Source organism: Cariama cristata, unplaced genomic scaffold (assembly GCF_000690535.1).
Source record: "Cariama cristata isolate BGI_N322 unplaced genomic scaffold, ASM69053v1 scaffold7518, whole genome shotgun sequence".
NCBI lineage: Eukaryota > Metazoa > Chordata > Aves > Cariamiformes > Cariamidae > Cariama > Cariama cristata.
In genome coordinates, this window is record NW_009630570.1 from 1 (window position 1) to 15,956 (window position 15,956).

The window sequence follows — 15,956 nt, forward strand, 5'->3', positions numbered from 1 at the left end:
CAGCCCGCTGCGATGTCTCCAAGTGCCCCAGCCCTAGCTGCCCCAGCGGCTACGTCCCCGACCGCTGCAACTGCTGCCTCATCTGCGCCGCGGGCGAGGGGGACTCCTGCGGCCGCAAGGAGGACCCGCCCTGCGGGGACAGCCTCGACTGCCGTTACCCCATGGGCAAGCGGTTCGCCAAGGGGGTCTGCCAGTGCAAGCTCAGCGCCCAGGTGTGCGGCAGCGACGGCCGGACCTACGACAACATCTGCCAGCTGAAGGCGGTGAGCCGCAAGGCACTGCAACACGGCTTGCCCGCCGTCGCCCAGGTCCAGAAGGGAGCCTGTGAATCGGGTAGGAGCATGATGGGGCCTGCTCATGGGGCAGAGGGTGGACAGCGCAGGGGTGTGCAAGTTTCCAGGCTAAGAAAAGTCACGATTTTCAGTGACCTAGGAAGACTGGGTGGCTTCAGAGACTGTTAGCAAGGTCAAGGCGTCTCTCTTTGCTGCCAGTGATCGCTGTGGTATTGGGAAGAGGTGTGAATGGCAGAAATCCTCCTCTTTGATCCTCAGTGTGGGCTGGAGGCCTGGGGTTGACGTTTGGGAAGGTTTCCCCTTGGTAGCATGGCCATGGGCGCTTCAGCATCGTCCATGTCACTGCTGCAGCACTCCCATGAGCAGGAGACGAATGCACTTGACAGCATGGAAGCGAGCTCGGTGGAGGGCGTTGGGCTGGCAGGCAGGGCAGCAGTTACGTCCTCAGCCGTCATCCCTTCTCAAGGCAGGGCGTGCTGGCAAGGCAGCAGTACAACCTTGCTCTCGTCCTGCCAACACCTCATTCATTTCATGTCTGTGCTCACTGCTGAGGCGTTTCGGTGGCATTGCCTGTGCAGGTTGCACTGCAGAATCATTGCACCATGGGCTGCACAAGGAGAGCAGGAACCTGGGAAAGCTTGTGCTTTAGGGCCTTCCCTGGTGGTGTATGCGAGGCAACTTGTATTCACCTGACAGGCATCTCTAGGCAGAAAATGCCTCTTAAAGCCATGTAACTCAAACAGGGCAGAAGTACCAGGTCTTATATAAAACACCTAAAACATAGTCTTTTGTCTATTTTCTGTTCACAAGAAGTTTTGTAATCTTGTAGAGTCTAAACTGGGAAAAAATGCCTGCAAACCTCCTTTACAGTTTAAAATATTGACACTCAGGATATCAAATGGTCTTCTGTTTGCAATAATGTACTAAGGCCTTTGCTTGGATGTTGAGATATGCTGTGGCAACTTCAGGCTTGATGGTTTAACTTCAGAAAGTGTAGTAATCACTTCAGTTGGTAAATTTTTTTTAGTATTAAAATGTGTCACTTTATGAAAGTGTTAATGCTGCTAATGTCTTTTCACATACTTACTGATATGTTATTGTAAGGGTTTGCTTCTGCTACCTTTCTCATAATGTTCCTGGAAAGAAAAGTCATATGCATAATGGAGTTTTAAAGCATGCACTAGTGTTTCCATTATGTCAGATGAACCACTAACCATCCTGTTTATTCATAGATAGCAAACTTGCCAAAATTATGGGGAGGGCTCAGAGGGAAAAGGGCTGCTGTTGTAGCCTTTCTGTGAATAGAGGAGCTTTCATATATCCCGCTCTTAAGAGAAGGCAAACTGTGGTGCAGAGAAGGAGGAGGTCAAATGATATTCCTGGAGTTCCTTTAGGAATATCTTGTCAGAGCCAAGAATTGCTCCAGGTGCCAGCCTGGAGCTGCAATGATCAGTCTCTCCAGTGTTCTGTAGTTATAAATTGCTCTTTGCGTGTTCCTTTTCACATCAGCATCCATTAACTTTAGTACTCCTAATACTTGGTTGGAAGTCATCCACATGAAATAATCAGACTGTTTAACCAAAATGAGTGAGCTAGCCTGCATCTAAGGGCTTACTGAGTGCTTGGGGTTTGATATATATGACATTTTCTTTAAGGAATCTTCCTGAACCTACTGTTAATAGGCTTAGGAATTCGGAGCTGTGAGGTAGAGGTAACTTTTTTTTTTTCCCAAGCAACTATTTTAGTATTCACTTTATTTTGGCTTTATTTTTTGTCCCAGAAAACCTCAGCTTAGATGAAGCATCTGGTTCTCTGTTAAGTTTTAATTTTTTTTATTCAATTCTACAGCTGCACAAACTGAAGCTCAAAGAAACCAAGTGTCTTGCCCAAGGTCAGACTGAGTTGGTGGTTGAGCCAGGAATAGAACTCAATTATGGTATTTTTTAAATTTTTTTTTTAAACAATAACATGCAATGGCTGTAATGAGAGGTTTAGAAGAAAGTTGACAGATTAAAATTACTGTTGAGTTTCTCTCTTTTCCTTGTTCTTGAAAGAAATCTGGCCTCAAATGACTCAGAGTTAGAAGGGCTAAGCTAGTTACGAAGTAAGTCCAGTTTTACTTAACTATACATGTACTAAAACAATCTCAGATAACAGTAGCCTTACATAGCATGACTTAGGCCATTTTCAGAACATGCAATGACCCTGAAGAGCAGCTTTTGAAATGTCTTCTCCTGTCCATTTCCAGTTGCTTGTATTGATACTAAGTTAGATTCTGACTGTGATAAACCTAGATAGGCTGAGAAAACTTAGCTGTAGTTTCCTAGTGACAGAAGTCTGGTGAATGAGGGTGCATGGAAAAGGAGTGGTAAAGGCTAGTAAAGAGTGCAGGAAGGAAGGGAGGAAAGAGGTGCCCAGGATGACTGAGTGATAATTACAAAATTGACAGAATTTAAAATATTTTTTTACTTGTTGGAGTCCTGGTTTAGCTTGAAGAACACCATGCCAAATTGCAGGTTCTAGATACAATGTACTAAAGGGGATGTGTACAGCATGGAGATACAGGAACTCTATCATTGATGTTCTTCAGTATGCCTATGCCCTGAAAACTATTACTCATACCGTTATGCATCTGCAGACCCATGGACTTCTCTGAGATACTAATAGGAACAGTCTGCGCTGATATACACTAGATAGCTTAATATATGGGAATTTTCTCAAGCAGCTTTTTCCTACCTTCTGTCAGCTACTGTGAGAAAGACAAGGTATTATAAGCTAGTGTGTAAGTAATATCATAAACATTTATGGAAGACAACCTCAGTATTCAAAGATCTGTTCTTACAGAACCCTGTTTCTTACTGCAGCAAATTTAAGTTTTAACAATGCCACATATCATCAATCTATTAGAATGTCAGACTACTCACTCAAAGGATTCACACGGTCACCTACATTCTATGGCTAATTTATGTCAGACTCTTTCTTGCACAAAGGGCTATTTATGATCTCTCAGTACAACTTTCTTAGTATAGCTAATAGTTCCCTGCAATGTTATTTTGCTAATGGCTCTGTGAAGACAGTTCAGATGTTGAAAGATTTGTATTTTCTCACCTAGGACGTGGAAGCAAAAAATTATTTTTTTGAATAATAAGGGTGCTATTTTGTCAGCACAACAAGGAAAACTAAAAGATTGATTAGAAAATGTTTGAGGAAAGAAGTTCCAGAAAACAACTATGTTGGCTTTGACACTGATCCTTTGCAGGGTTCTGCCTGAGAATGTCTGTCCTGTGCATTGTTTAACTGAAGTCACTCTCAGAAAGTGGTCATGATGTAAAGTCTCACCCATGACAACCAAAACTTTGCAAGATATAAGTCTAAAAGTTCAGTTCCCTAAAATAAATGTTTGAAATATGGTTAATGCATGAGCAGAGTCATAGCACACAGTTCTGTGTGGGGTGTTTGGAGTGTGCCTGTACATAACCTTGATGATACAGAGGAACAACTGAGCATATCATTACTTGCATTTCTGAGAAATTGGCCCAGTAAGAGATACTGAAGTCTCCTACTTGTGTTACTGTCATCAAAGCCTTACAGCTGCCTCCAGCTGTATTTAGGGAACTGCCCTGCAAGGTATTGGCTGGAAACGCAAACTCTAATCACATTCCTTTACTGATTATTTTTCTTCTGTCTGAGTTTGTTTTGAGTTCCTGCAGGTGAGGATGAATGTTGTACAGTGTTTGGTATAGAATTCAGAGTACAGTACTTCACTGCTTTGTATAGGATAGCTAACAGGAAAGAGATGTTCTCATTGCATCTCCTTATGAGAGTCACTTGGGAAGGAGGAGTAACAAGCATCTGAAGTCAGTGAGGCAGAGAGGTGTCTGTGCTGGAAGGCTTATGCCAGTCTGTCTCCGTCTGGCTGTTGTGATTGCTGCACTGCACAAGAAAGCCACTTTGGTGTTGGTTCACCAAATTGTTTTCATCTCTTCGTGGTAGACATCCATTGTATAAACAAGTTGCCTGAACCATAATGCGGCATTAAACTCACCAAGGCTTTATGGTCAGTGCACAGCTATGCAACTTGATCTTATTGCTGAATTCATCAGGAAAGCTGTGCGCGAACCTATGTTTCCAGCAGATGTTTCTGTTTTTTAAGCAGAGACATTATAATCTTTTATTTGTCTTTCATTTCTTTCCATGAAAGCACAGTAGGGACAGTGTTTATCCCTGGTGATCAGATCTGCCAGGTTGCAGTCCTCCCTTAGACATAATAATTTTGCTGAACGCAGAGATCTTTTCTGAAGCTGGTTTTAAAAGGGGGATGTGGGAACAGCCTTAAAAGAATGAGTTTCCCAGACTCACAAAGTCTTAATGAATATAAAATTGTGGATTTTAATACAATGTGTTGTCTTTAAGAAAGCATTGAATGTGATTTGATTTAATTCTACAGGGAGTAAGTTGGCAGATACTCAGAAACTTTCAGTCTTTTGCAAATGTAATTTGATCTAGCGTTATTGTCTTCAGTGGGATTATGACAATTTATTTCTGCTGAAATTTTTTTCCAGTTCTCTTCGTACTAGGTTAACTCTACAAATTTGTTAGAGTTGTTCCTGATCCACAGCAATGTTAATGAGATTGAAGTCGGTCTATTGTCTCTGCAAGAAAGTAAATAAAACACTATTAAATGAACTCATAGCCTGTAGATAACACTGCTATACAGGAAAAGTCTTAAGCTGATAATAAGGATACTCCTACCTGACAGTCACTTAGCTTTAGCCATGTAAATGCAATGCAGTTGGAGCCCATAGCACAGTAAATCTAAGATCACATTTTACAAAATAGGCTGAACATCTTTATCTCCAGTTTGTGCTCTTACATCCAAATCTGGGTTTTGAGTGTTCTGTGAGAGGAGCCGGAGAGTTTCTGAAGATCTGATCACTTAATTGAAATGATAGGATGGGAGTTCAGACCTGCTGAAAATCTGGTTGATTTGTGGCTATGGAGCACACTGGGAAAATCTAGTTATTTTGGTTAAGAAATGTGTAGACAGCTTAAAGTCTCATACAGTATAAATTTGGTTTTGCTTCAAGTACAACCTGATTGCAGCACCTTTGATATCTTGGTTATACAACCGATAGTTAATTGGATTAAATTATGGCTTTTTGCCAAGATAAATTAGCTCTGGTTACTGTGAGGTGATTTTGAACATGCAGTAATAACATGGAAAATAGTGCATGTTATTGAGAGACCTTTGAAAAAATATGTGGCAAATCTCAGTAGGTCAATAGGTCAAAATACACAAAGCTGCTGTAGACTCAGAGCTTTTCCATTCACAGTCCAGCAGAGGTCTGAAGGCTGTGTGAAACTCTGCAAGACAGCAAGGTTATCGGGGAGGGGGGAAGAGGGAAGAAAAATATGCATATTTAATTTTATGTTTTAGTAAGAACAGTAGCAGCAGCTACTGTCTACCAACTAATGCAAATTAAAAGATAGATTGAAGTTCTGACATAAAGCCCTGATTCTACTACTATGATTATAACACTTGTTTTCAGGGTGACCTTATGCAACTTATACCATGTTGGATTTTGCTTCCTTCTTCAGTTTCTCAGGTTGCAATTCCTCCCTTTTAAAGTGTATTGAGGACTTCTGATGAAAACCAACAATTTAATAATTATGCACTAAAATGTTATTAATAATAACCAACATTTCAGTTCCTTTAGATAGGGCTGTATGTGTTATAGTAAATGTTAGTTTGCAGTTACATCTTCCAAGTCCACAGTTTGAATTCCTGGCATGTCACATAATGTGTTTAAAGGTTCTCATCACTCCCAGCTTGCAGAAAATGATTCAAGAGAGATCAGTTTCTATGAAGGCATCTCAACTTTGTAAGTCAGTTTTCACCAGTATTTAGTCCCCACCAGACTATAGTAAGAACAGCTCATCTCTAATCAGGCCAGTAGATCTTCACCTACACCTTTCTTACAAAGTTTGCATGTCTGTTATTCTTGATCCTCCTTTGTTTCAGATTTCCCTTTAATGTATAGTGCAGATTTGAATTCACCTTCAGGTTTGAGTATTCTTGTCTTCTGACCCCAGCAGAGAGGTTCTGGACATCTGCTCAGACCAAGAAATGGTTTCACTATGATATAGAAAGAAGACGAACTTTGCTTCAGTTTTACACTCTCCTCTCTGTATTGCTGCATTTTATTTTGTTTGCCTCTTTCTGTGTTTACATTCATTTGCTACCTCTTTCAGACTTTTTCTCTCTGCTTACCCCAAATCTTACCTGGAAAGCCACTGCCACCCATGATGTTTCCCTTGGGGGGTTGTCAGGGGTGGTGGAAAACTAAGTTCTTTGGCAAGCGTCCTCCTCTGCTTTTGGCCGTGTGCAATGCTGTGACCATTTGGCATCAGCAGAACAATTCAGCAAGCAGCAGATGCAAAGGGATTTAGTTGCCCTGACTCACATAGAGCTGTGCTGATTTACACCAACTGAAAGCCTGCATTCACTATGCTTTGTCCCCCCAGTTCTATGCTAGTTCACCAGCTGAGGGTCTAGCCAACTGTCTTTCATAGATGCGTGGTCATTTCTATTAAGATAAATGTGATGATAGTGTTATATCCTGTCAGTGAACACTGCTGTGTATGCAAGCATTCAAAGTCGTGTTAGTAGACTTCAAAGGATACACTGCATAATCAGGCAAGCTGCTTGTGAACTGAAGGTAAGATAAATCTTCAGTGGCCCAGTAAGCAAAATAAATAACAGTATATTGTGCTTACATTTGACTGTCCTCTGTGATTCCTGTTTGCAATGTCTCTTTTAAACTAAGTACTGAAACAAGCATATTCAGTTGGTTAGAGGGATTTTTCAGAGTGCATGAGAATGTACATGAAAATAATAGACCGAATCTAGTCCTGCCAAGTTCTTCCTTCTGTTTATACTGTATCATATAAATTTAGCTTGCTAAATGTAAGCATGGTTTCTTTCCCCTCAGAAGTAAATCCCATGTTCCCTAACAGGAAAAAGAACTCATGGACTTCTGTGGAGAGATGCCTAGTTGTCTTGATCTGGTTTCTTCAATACTTTCTTCCTTGGTACCAGTGTTGGGTCCATTCCATAAGTTTCTGTCTCTGCTTCAGGTCTTTTGGATGCTGTGGTAATGTAAAGCCTCTCACTTTCTGATTTTGTAGGTTCTCTAACACTTTATTGTGAAAGTTTTCTGAGAGACTATAGGAACTATAACAACTAGTTCTCTATCATCTACTATCTTATGAATTCATTCAAAGAATGGAATAGATCAGTGAGACATCTTTTTTGTAAATAAGTTAGACTCCAATGTGCTGTAATTGTTATATTCATCCCAAGTAATTTACAAGTTACAAGGTTTAATGGACTCTAAAACACCTGTAGATAAGGATTGGTGAAAATGATCTTTTAATTAAGAACTACACAGAATACCAAAACGCATGAGAACTCTCTTAAACTTCTCTCTCCTTTTTTTTCTGTGTATCTTTCCTTTTTGTGTGATGCCTCCTACCTACTTTTCTTTCAAAGACTTTGGTAAAGGGCAGCTGATGAAAGAAAAGTGTATACTTTCAAAAGACAGAATCTGTATCTGGACTCATTGCTATGTTATGTGATCTAGAAATAGGCAAATCTAGAACCCTTAAGACCAAGCGTTGACTTGGTACGCAAGAGCTACTGTGGAGTAAGTTCATCCTTCAGCATGAGTTGAACTTGGAGCAAGTCATGATGGTGCAAAGCATCACTTCTGAAGAGTTGATATGGTTTAGAAATTAGAACTTAGAACCTCTCCCTCCTGACTAAATGGCAGAAAACCAATTATATCTCTTGGGATAAACAGTGTGCTATTGCACCAGATTTGAAAAAAGCCAAAAATGTTATTGCTGTATCTGATTACAACTCATTTATTCCCTTCCCTAGATCCCACACTTAATTTTAAAGCTTTGGGCTGTGAACATAAAAGATTGCTATTTGAGTGTGTTGATATGTCCCCTAGCATATGTTTAACATATGCGATGATAAGTCCCCATGTATTAGGGACTGCAGAAAGTATGACATTCTAGCACGAGCATTATTATTACTTTGTGATGTTGTGATGTTAGAATCCAGGATGTTGTGACATTAGAAGCCAGGATGCAGTAGGCTTTTTTCCTTCTCTAAGATCTTCATTCCACAGAATTGTATTCAGTATTCATAAATGCTGTGTATAGTGCTGTTTAATGTAGTACCGCACTGGCTTTTATCAGAACGCTTAGTATTTAGTGATCTATTGCTATGCCCAGCTGCTTGTGACAGCTTAAATGTGAATTTGCAAAACTTTTTAAGTGCAAAGATTATAATTTACAGTAGGTTTCTAATGTGTCTACTTCGAAAAATCCTGACTTGGGTTCTAAGTGCAGTTCCCAAATGCTGCAGCTGTATTACTCAGCACTTGTTAGACCACTTTGAGAATAGTGCATCCCGTTTTGCGCCCCTCAATAAAAGAAAGGTGTTGACAAACTGGAGTGACTTCAGGAGAAAGTCATGAGGATGGTTGTGGGGGCTGGACATACCTCCTGTGAGAAGAAGCTGAGGAAACTGAGCTTGTTCAGCCTGGAGAAGAGAAAGCTTCAGGGGTAACTAATAGCAGCTTTCCTGTACTCATGAGGAAGTTATCAGGAAGATGGAGCCAGGCTCTTCACAGTGGTGCATAGTGGGAGGATGGGAGACAATGGGCGTGGGTTGAAATATGAGTCTCAACAAGAGAGGTTCAGACTAGATATAAGAAAAAATTTTACCTCATGGTGGACAGTGAAGCAGTGGGACAAGTTACCCAGAGAGTTTCTGGACTCTCCATCCTTGGAGTTTTGCAAGTCCCAACTGGACAGAGCCTTTGAGCAATCTGGTCTGCCTTTGTAGCCCACCCAGCTTTGAGCAGGAGGTTGAACTACAGACCTCCTGAGGTCCCTTCCAATCTGACTTATTCTATGACCCTATGCATTTTGGATAATAATTAGTGGTTGTCCAGAGAAAAATACCCAGACAAGACTACTAGACTTCCAAGACAGTAAAAGAATTTATAGCCAAGTGATGCTGATGTTTAATTTTTACAAGGGTGTGTAGCAATAGGACAAGGGGTAATGACTTTAAACTGAAAGAGGGTAGATTTAGATTAGATATACGGAAGAAATTCTTCACCGTGAGGGTAGTGAGGCACTGGAACATGTTACCCAGAGAAGTTGTGGATGCCCCATCCCTGGAAGTGTTCAAGGCCAGGTTGGATGGGGCTTTAAGTAACCTGGTCTAGTGGAAGGGGTCCCTGCCCATGGCAGTGGAGCTGGAACTAGGTCATCTTTAAGGTCCTTTCCAACCAAACCATTCTATGATTCTATGATTTTTCTCAGGATCGAGCAAAATGCTGGATAAGTTTTGAACAATCTTAATGACTTTGATTCCTTTTCCAATACCTGTTTGGAAACTATCCCAGTAGAAGCAACAGAGCAATTTAAAGAATATTTATCTCACCTACTTGGTAAAAAAGAGTATCGTCTTATTAACATATCCAATTCTTTCTGCTAGTATAGGTCACCTACAGTCCAGCAGCCCAAGATACAAATTCAACTTCATAGCAGATGTGGTGGAAAAGATTGCACCTGCAGTTGTGCACATCGAACTTTTCCTCAGGTAACACTTTCAATTCTTTGTGTTTTAATTGCATTGTTTAAAAAAGGTCTACAAAGATTTTCCAGTGTAGTAGCTTTCTTTTTGAATTCTTGAAGTTCAGAAAATACTCTGAAACATTACAGCAGATTCTTTTATCCAGAGAACCACCCATTTGTGTGGTTTGTTCCTGTTTAGTAGATCTATTTTATTGGGCTTACAGTCTTTACAGTACTTTACAATACATATTGTCTACCATAAAATAAGTCTATCTCATCTTTGGAGGTCTCCAGCCTTCACTAAAATGTGTTGCTTGTTGGATTATGTTTATTATCTCAGTTTTAAAAAACAAGCCCAGAAGGTAAGCTGGAAAAACATAGCTCCTTATTGCTTATTCTACTTTCCATGAGAGTTGATTTTAGTTTAGCAAAGAGAACGTTAAGAGGTAGCATGTTAACTAGATGTAACCTATCTAAACACAGAAAAGATTTCTGATAGGAAAAAAAATTTAATAAATTTGCTGACCAAAACAAAGCAATATTCAGTGTACTGAAGCTGGAGCTGAGGCAGGAAGTTCAACGTTGAGTGCTCAAAACAACCTGAGAGGCAGGTTTAACATTGAGTGCTCAAACCAACCTACTGTCAGAACAAATTACTGCAGATATTATATGTGCTCCATTACCTGAATACCTTTCTGCTTGGAGTACTCTCATTTTGCATAGGCTTAAGAATTTCTTGGAGAATTTTTACAGGCTTTTTTAATATGCAAAATTGAGATAATCAGGTTTTCTGAGACATAGCTTTATGCACATGGTGATTGGTCTTTTGAGAGAATGTTACAGCTGAAGATGTTTAAGATCTTTGCATATGTAGTTAAGATTGTTTGTTCTTTCTTGGTAAGTAAATGTTTGTCCAGCAGCCTGCTGGGCGCTAATTGTTATACTGCCTTCTGCCTGGGATTGGCTCCAATTCTTTACTGCTGAATAGCCCAAAATTTTCAAACAATTTCCTAATAAGGAGCACATCTTGGAAGAAAGAAGAATTTGTGGACCTTTTCTCATGTTCTACTTCCCAGGCACTTTCTGTTCCCCTAACAAATCGAAGGTCATTACAACAGTTGTTCATAGAGAAAAGTCATAGTACTTTAAACAGTTTATAAAGTCTTTTAACTGTCTATATTGCAGTAAATCTTGTTTCCCACCAAATTGTACCCATTGTTAGTGTTTTTAATTTATTTTCTTTCACATTCCCAGTCCTTTCAGTTTCCAGACATGCTTTTTCCTGCCAGTCTACACTTGGGCTTCATGAGTCCCTGATACATCACCTCTTCCTTTACTCCTCTGTCCAGCTGCAAGGTTCCTTCTTCTTCCCTTTTTCCCATTAGAGGATCAGTCCATTTGTCATCCCTACTATTTCCTGTCATCATTTTCTTCCCATATAGAAGCAGCAACCAGTGGGAGCGGATGGACTCCTCCTCCTTCCCTTTTTGTCACCTAGCCTCTTTGCAAGGAAGCCTATAAAGATAGAATTAGAAACCAAAGGAAAAAGACCCTGCGGGTTGTCTGAAAACCTCGGTTCCTATCTCCCTGACTGACTAATGCCGTCACAATTTTCAGCAAAGGATCCCTTCTCTGTCAATTTTTTTAGATTTAATTTTTGTAAGGGTTGTAACATTGGTCATCAAATGCTTTATTGTTTCTTAGGGTGAAAGGTGATAAATGATTTCTAATGTAATCTTCTCTTAAGTTATGCTTCCCTTATGAGTTGTAATTACTTGCTTTTTGTACAGGCACCCTCTCTTTGGTCGAAATGTCCCGCTTTCCAGTGGATCTGGGTTTATTATGTCTGATTCTGGTTTAATTGTAACCAATGCCCACGTGGTGTCAAGCACCAATGCTATATCAGGGAGACAACAATTGAAAGTGCAGCTACAGAATGGAGATACCTATGAAGCAACCATAAAAGACATTGACAAGAAATCTGACATTGCAACAATAAAGATTCACCCTAAGGTGAGTGGCATAAACAGATGAATGAATTAATTTGGGAACTCTATTTCGGTTTCAGTTACTACAGAGTGATTGGCTGGAATATGTGTTTAGGGTTTCCTTGGAAATATATCTGTGGAAAACAATGTACTGAAATACAGGCCTGGAAATTTTTCATATCTTAGAATTAATTACTTTGTGTTCTGTGCTAGGAACTGCTAAAAATGAAGAAAAAAAAAAAAAAAAGCTCAGTTGATATGTGGCCACATTCTGCTATCTTTACCTGAAAACCCAGGCTATTTTGGCTAATCCTTCTAGCTTGTGCCAGTACATGGACTGCAAGATGGTACATAGCATAGGGAGAGCAGCAGGCTGGTCAACAGCTGGTTTGTATGCTGTTTCTAGGAGGAGGAGGGAGCAATCTGCTGGAAAACAGGGAAATATGTTGCAAAATCATGCTGGCTTTTTTTTTTTTTTTCTGGATGAAAGTGCAAGGTACTACTGCTAGCAGTTTCTGAAGACAGCTTAAAACAGTAACACCCTGCAGTATACTAACTTTACGTGGCATAAGTTTTGGGTATATGACAGTGAGTGGCTCTTTCATTAAAGTAATGGAAAGTGTACTTTCCTAACTTCTTGCTAGTTTTTGATCTTTCCAATCAAATTATTTTCAGGTATAAACTAATGCTTATTTCTTTCTGTATTTATTTAAGAAAAAACTACCAGTATTGTTACTGGGACACTCTGCTGATCTGAGGCCAGGAGAATTTGTGGTGGCAATTGGAAGTCCTTTTGCCTTACAGAACACTGTGACAACAGGTATTGTCAGTACTGCTCAGCGAGATGGCAAAGAACTTGGCCTGCGGGACTCAGATATGGATTACATTCAGACAGATGCTATTATCAATGTAAGTACTAGGTACGTGAGGAGCTAAGCTTCACAGTCCTGGGACTTTGAAATCCCCACCTATACTCGGCAGGGAAGTGTGTGCTCTGAAAAATGAATCCACTAAATAAAAGCAGCTTTGTTTAAAATCAGTGATAGGGACTTCTTTTTATAAAAGACTATGCAGTGTCTGTAAGTTGCATTCAGGCATTAGTGTTGTGAAGGTTATGATAAATAAAACTACCCTCCTTGAGATTGTCTATGAAGATGTTATGTATGACAGACCCTTGTCATTCTGTAGATCTCATAGAGTTACACATGGTTGTATACACCAGCAGTAAATCAACACATTTCTCTCTCTGCTTGTTCAGCTGATCTGGCCAAGCAAACTGTAGAATAGAGCCAAAGTTTCTTTCATCTCCATGCATTAGAACCAAATGGAGTAGTCCGATTGATAGTATCTGCTTCAATTTAATGACAGAACACTCAGGTAAGAACTTAAGGAGAGGGCTGTTTTTTTGTTGTTTTTCTTGTTTTCCCTCTGCACATCACATACTCCAAGTTAGAATCTATGTGTAAAATAACATAAAGTTTGAGATACAGTTTGGAGTTAAGAGTCCTAGCACTGCATGTTTTATAGGAATACATGAAAATAATGTCCCTTCAGAGCAGCTTGGAGGGATCCAAGAGCTAAAGTCAAGTCCTTGGGTGTATATATAACTTGTTGTGATTCTCAAAAGAGCACTGCATGCATATCAGAGGTAGAAAATGACCTGAAATTTTATGGCTTAAATCTGTTATACATTGAAAGGAAAATATTTTCAGGATTTATTTGCTGGACCTCAATGTCAAATTTGACATAACAAGTCATAACGCTTAGTGTTTTACACACACAAAGCGCTTCACAAATGTTTGTCGTCATAGACTTGTCAAGAGAAATTTTATGGGAAAAAAGAGAGTACCTACTTTTTGTGCTAAGAGATGACATAAAAAGGAGATTTTCAAAAAGCTTCTATATGATCCAGGAGCTGGACCTCTTAAGACATTTAATTGGAATTACTCTCTTCAGTTTTATAAGGAGAATAGGAAAACTTAGGCAAAATGGGTTACTTGAGAGCACACACTGAATTGGTGGCAGAGACAGAATTAGAACATGGGATTCTTGACTTCACGGCTATACACATTCCTCAAGATCAAACTGCTTCCTTATATATACTTAGGCATTCACTACCCTCAAAAGCTAATGTGCAAGTTTAGACAAGGATAGCAGAGTGTGTCAGGTAACGCTAGACCAGATGGAATAGTGATAGCAGAGGAGGTAAGGAAAATGACAGTATATTTGAATTGCTTTGCCATCTGAGGCCACAAAATATGAAGACAGTCCCTGGCATAGGGATGCTTTGTGCTTAGCTAATGCACTAGTTTTCTCCTGAGAATGGGAGGAGTTTGAGAGCTGGTCTATTCAGAGCATTCCTGTGGCTCAGCCAAGACTCTCCTGCAGGAATGTGCATGCAGCTGCCTTCTGAGACATGCTAGGACAGCAGAAACATGGGGCAGGAGAAAACAGGACCATACATTCCTAAATGCAGCTGTACTGCATGTGCTGAAGTTCTTTCATTATCACATCCTTCAAAGAGAGGACAAGTGAATGAAAGGTGATATGCTGAGGAAGGCTGGAAAATAGTTCTCTTGCTTCCTTTGTGTCAGTCAGACATAAAAATCAAGTGTGTAGCCTCTGATCACTGGAAAGAGACAATGTAAGAAACTGATACCTTTGTTTAAACTTGAACTTTGAAGCTGTTTTAAAAACTTCAATGTCTGTTTTATTCTTCTGAGAATCTGTAAGGTTTGCCCAGTGCTATCTAAGTGTAAACAGTTTATATGGCTCATGTTGCTGTCATGCATCACTTAGCTTTTGTTTCTTCTGAGTGGTAAGTTGCTGCTCTTGGCTGTTAGTAGACCTACTTGAAAACTCTGGCATTAGTCAAAAACAAACTTGTTGAGCCAACATGAAGACAGACAAGAAACTTCTCCAGCTCTCATTTCCTGTGGTCCTGTTGCATGTTTCCTTTGAAGGCCATTAGGTATTAGGCAGTTTTGGACTGCTCAGGGCTGCTATATGCCCTCCCTAGAGAGGGTTGCATGTCTGTAGTTACTAAATCAATCCTTACGTAGTACCTACCTCATAGCAATACACTGTGATTAAACACGTAAAGTACTGTGTTCTTCTCCAGTGGAGAATAAGAGAGACTGACAGTGTTACAAACCAAAGTGATTAATAAAAGTACTTAAGAACTGTATGTGCATCTCACTGAAATATGACTTTAAATAGCAATTAATTATTTCAAAACCTTGTTCTGACAGTCTTTAGTAGAATCAAAATACACATTTTAACTGTTTAATGATCCTTTGTAAACTTAGGGTCTAACTGTTTGGAATGGTGCGTTGCTGCTCCTCACTTACAGCCTGTTTCTAGGAAAAAAAATAATCTAATCATAAGAGTTGTGAACAGGTAGGGTAAGAGCTACCTGTAATGTTCTGTGATCAATATTGTATCCTTCAGTGCTACTTAAGAAATGACCTGCTCTCTTTTGTTTACGTACAAATAAAATAGTCTTTGAAATGAAAATTGCATTTCCTATAGTGAAGCACCAATTTATTGTTCCCTTATGTCATTTTTACAGTATGGCAACTCTGGAGGACCTCTAGTTAATCTGGTAAGTCCAAGTGACTTGGTTTCTGTTTTGTTTTGTTTTAAGAGCTAGTTTGAAATAAGTGGGAGAATATTTTTTTTAAAAGATTCATAGATAGTACCAACTTCCAGTCATTCAAGCTAATGGTAGGCAGATACCCTGAAGCTAATACAAACTGTGCAAATTAGGTCGCAGTTCATACACCATTGAAAAACATTTCCCCATAGAGCAGAGGAAATTTTACACAGCAGTGAGGAAAATGGGATCTGGTAGGAGCAGTTATGCTCTATGCTCCTTTACACTGTGAAACTTGGGATGCACGGCAAAGATGGGACAGGGTTAACCTGTACAACTGATTTTAAAATAGATTGCTTTAAACCAACACTGATTTTGCAAATCAGCGAATTGTGGCTGTAGTGGTAGTAGTGACTCCAC

General features: G+C 39.8%; 1 protein-coding gene across 1 annotated transcript in view; it reads left to right on the forward strand.

Moving 5' to 3' along the window:
- The first annotated feature begins 8 nt into the window (after nucleotides 1-8).
- The window catches only part of HTRA3 (HtrA serine peptidase 3), a 27,029-nt gene continuing 11,081 nt past the window's right edge, over nucleotides 9-15,956 (forward strand). The window contains exons 1-5 of the mRNA XM_009705589.1: nucleotides 9-333; nucleotides 9,879-9,978; nucleotides 11,744-11,966; nucleotides 12,656-12,850; nucleotides 15,513-15,545. Coding sequence (XP_009703891.1) covers nucleotides 162-333; nucleotides 9,879-9,978; nucleotides 11,744-11,966; nucleotides 12,656-12,850; nucleotides 15,513-15,545 — 723 coding nt within the window. The 5' untranslated portion in view covers nucleotides 9-161. The remainder of the gene's footprint in view (nucleotides 334-9,878; nucleotides 9,979-11,743; nucleotides 11,967-12,655; nucleotides 12,851-15,512; nucleotides 15,546-15,956) is intronic.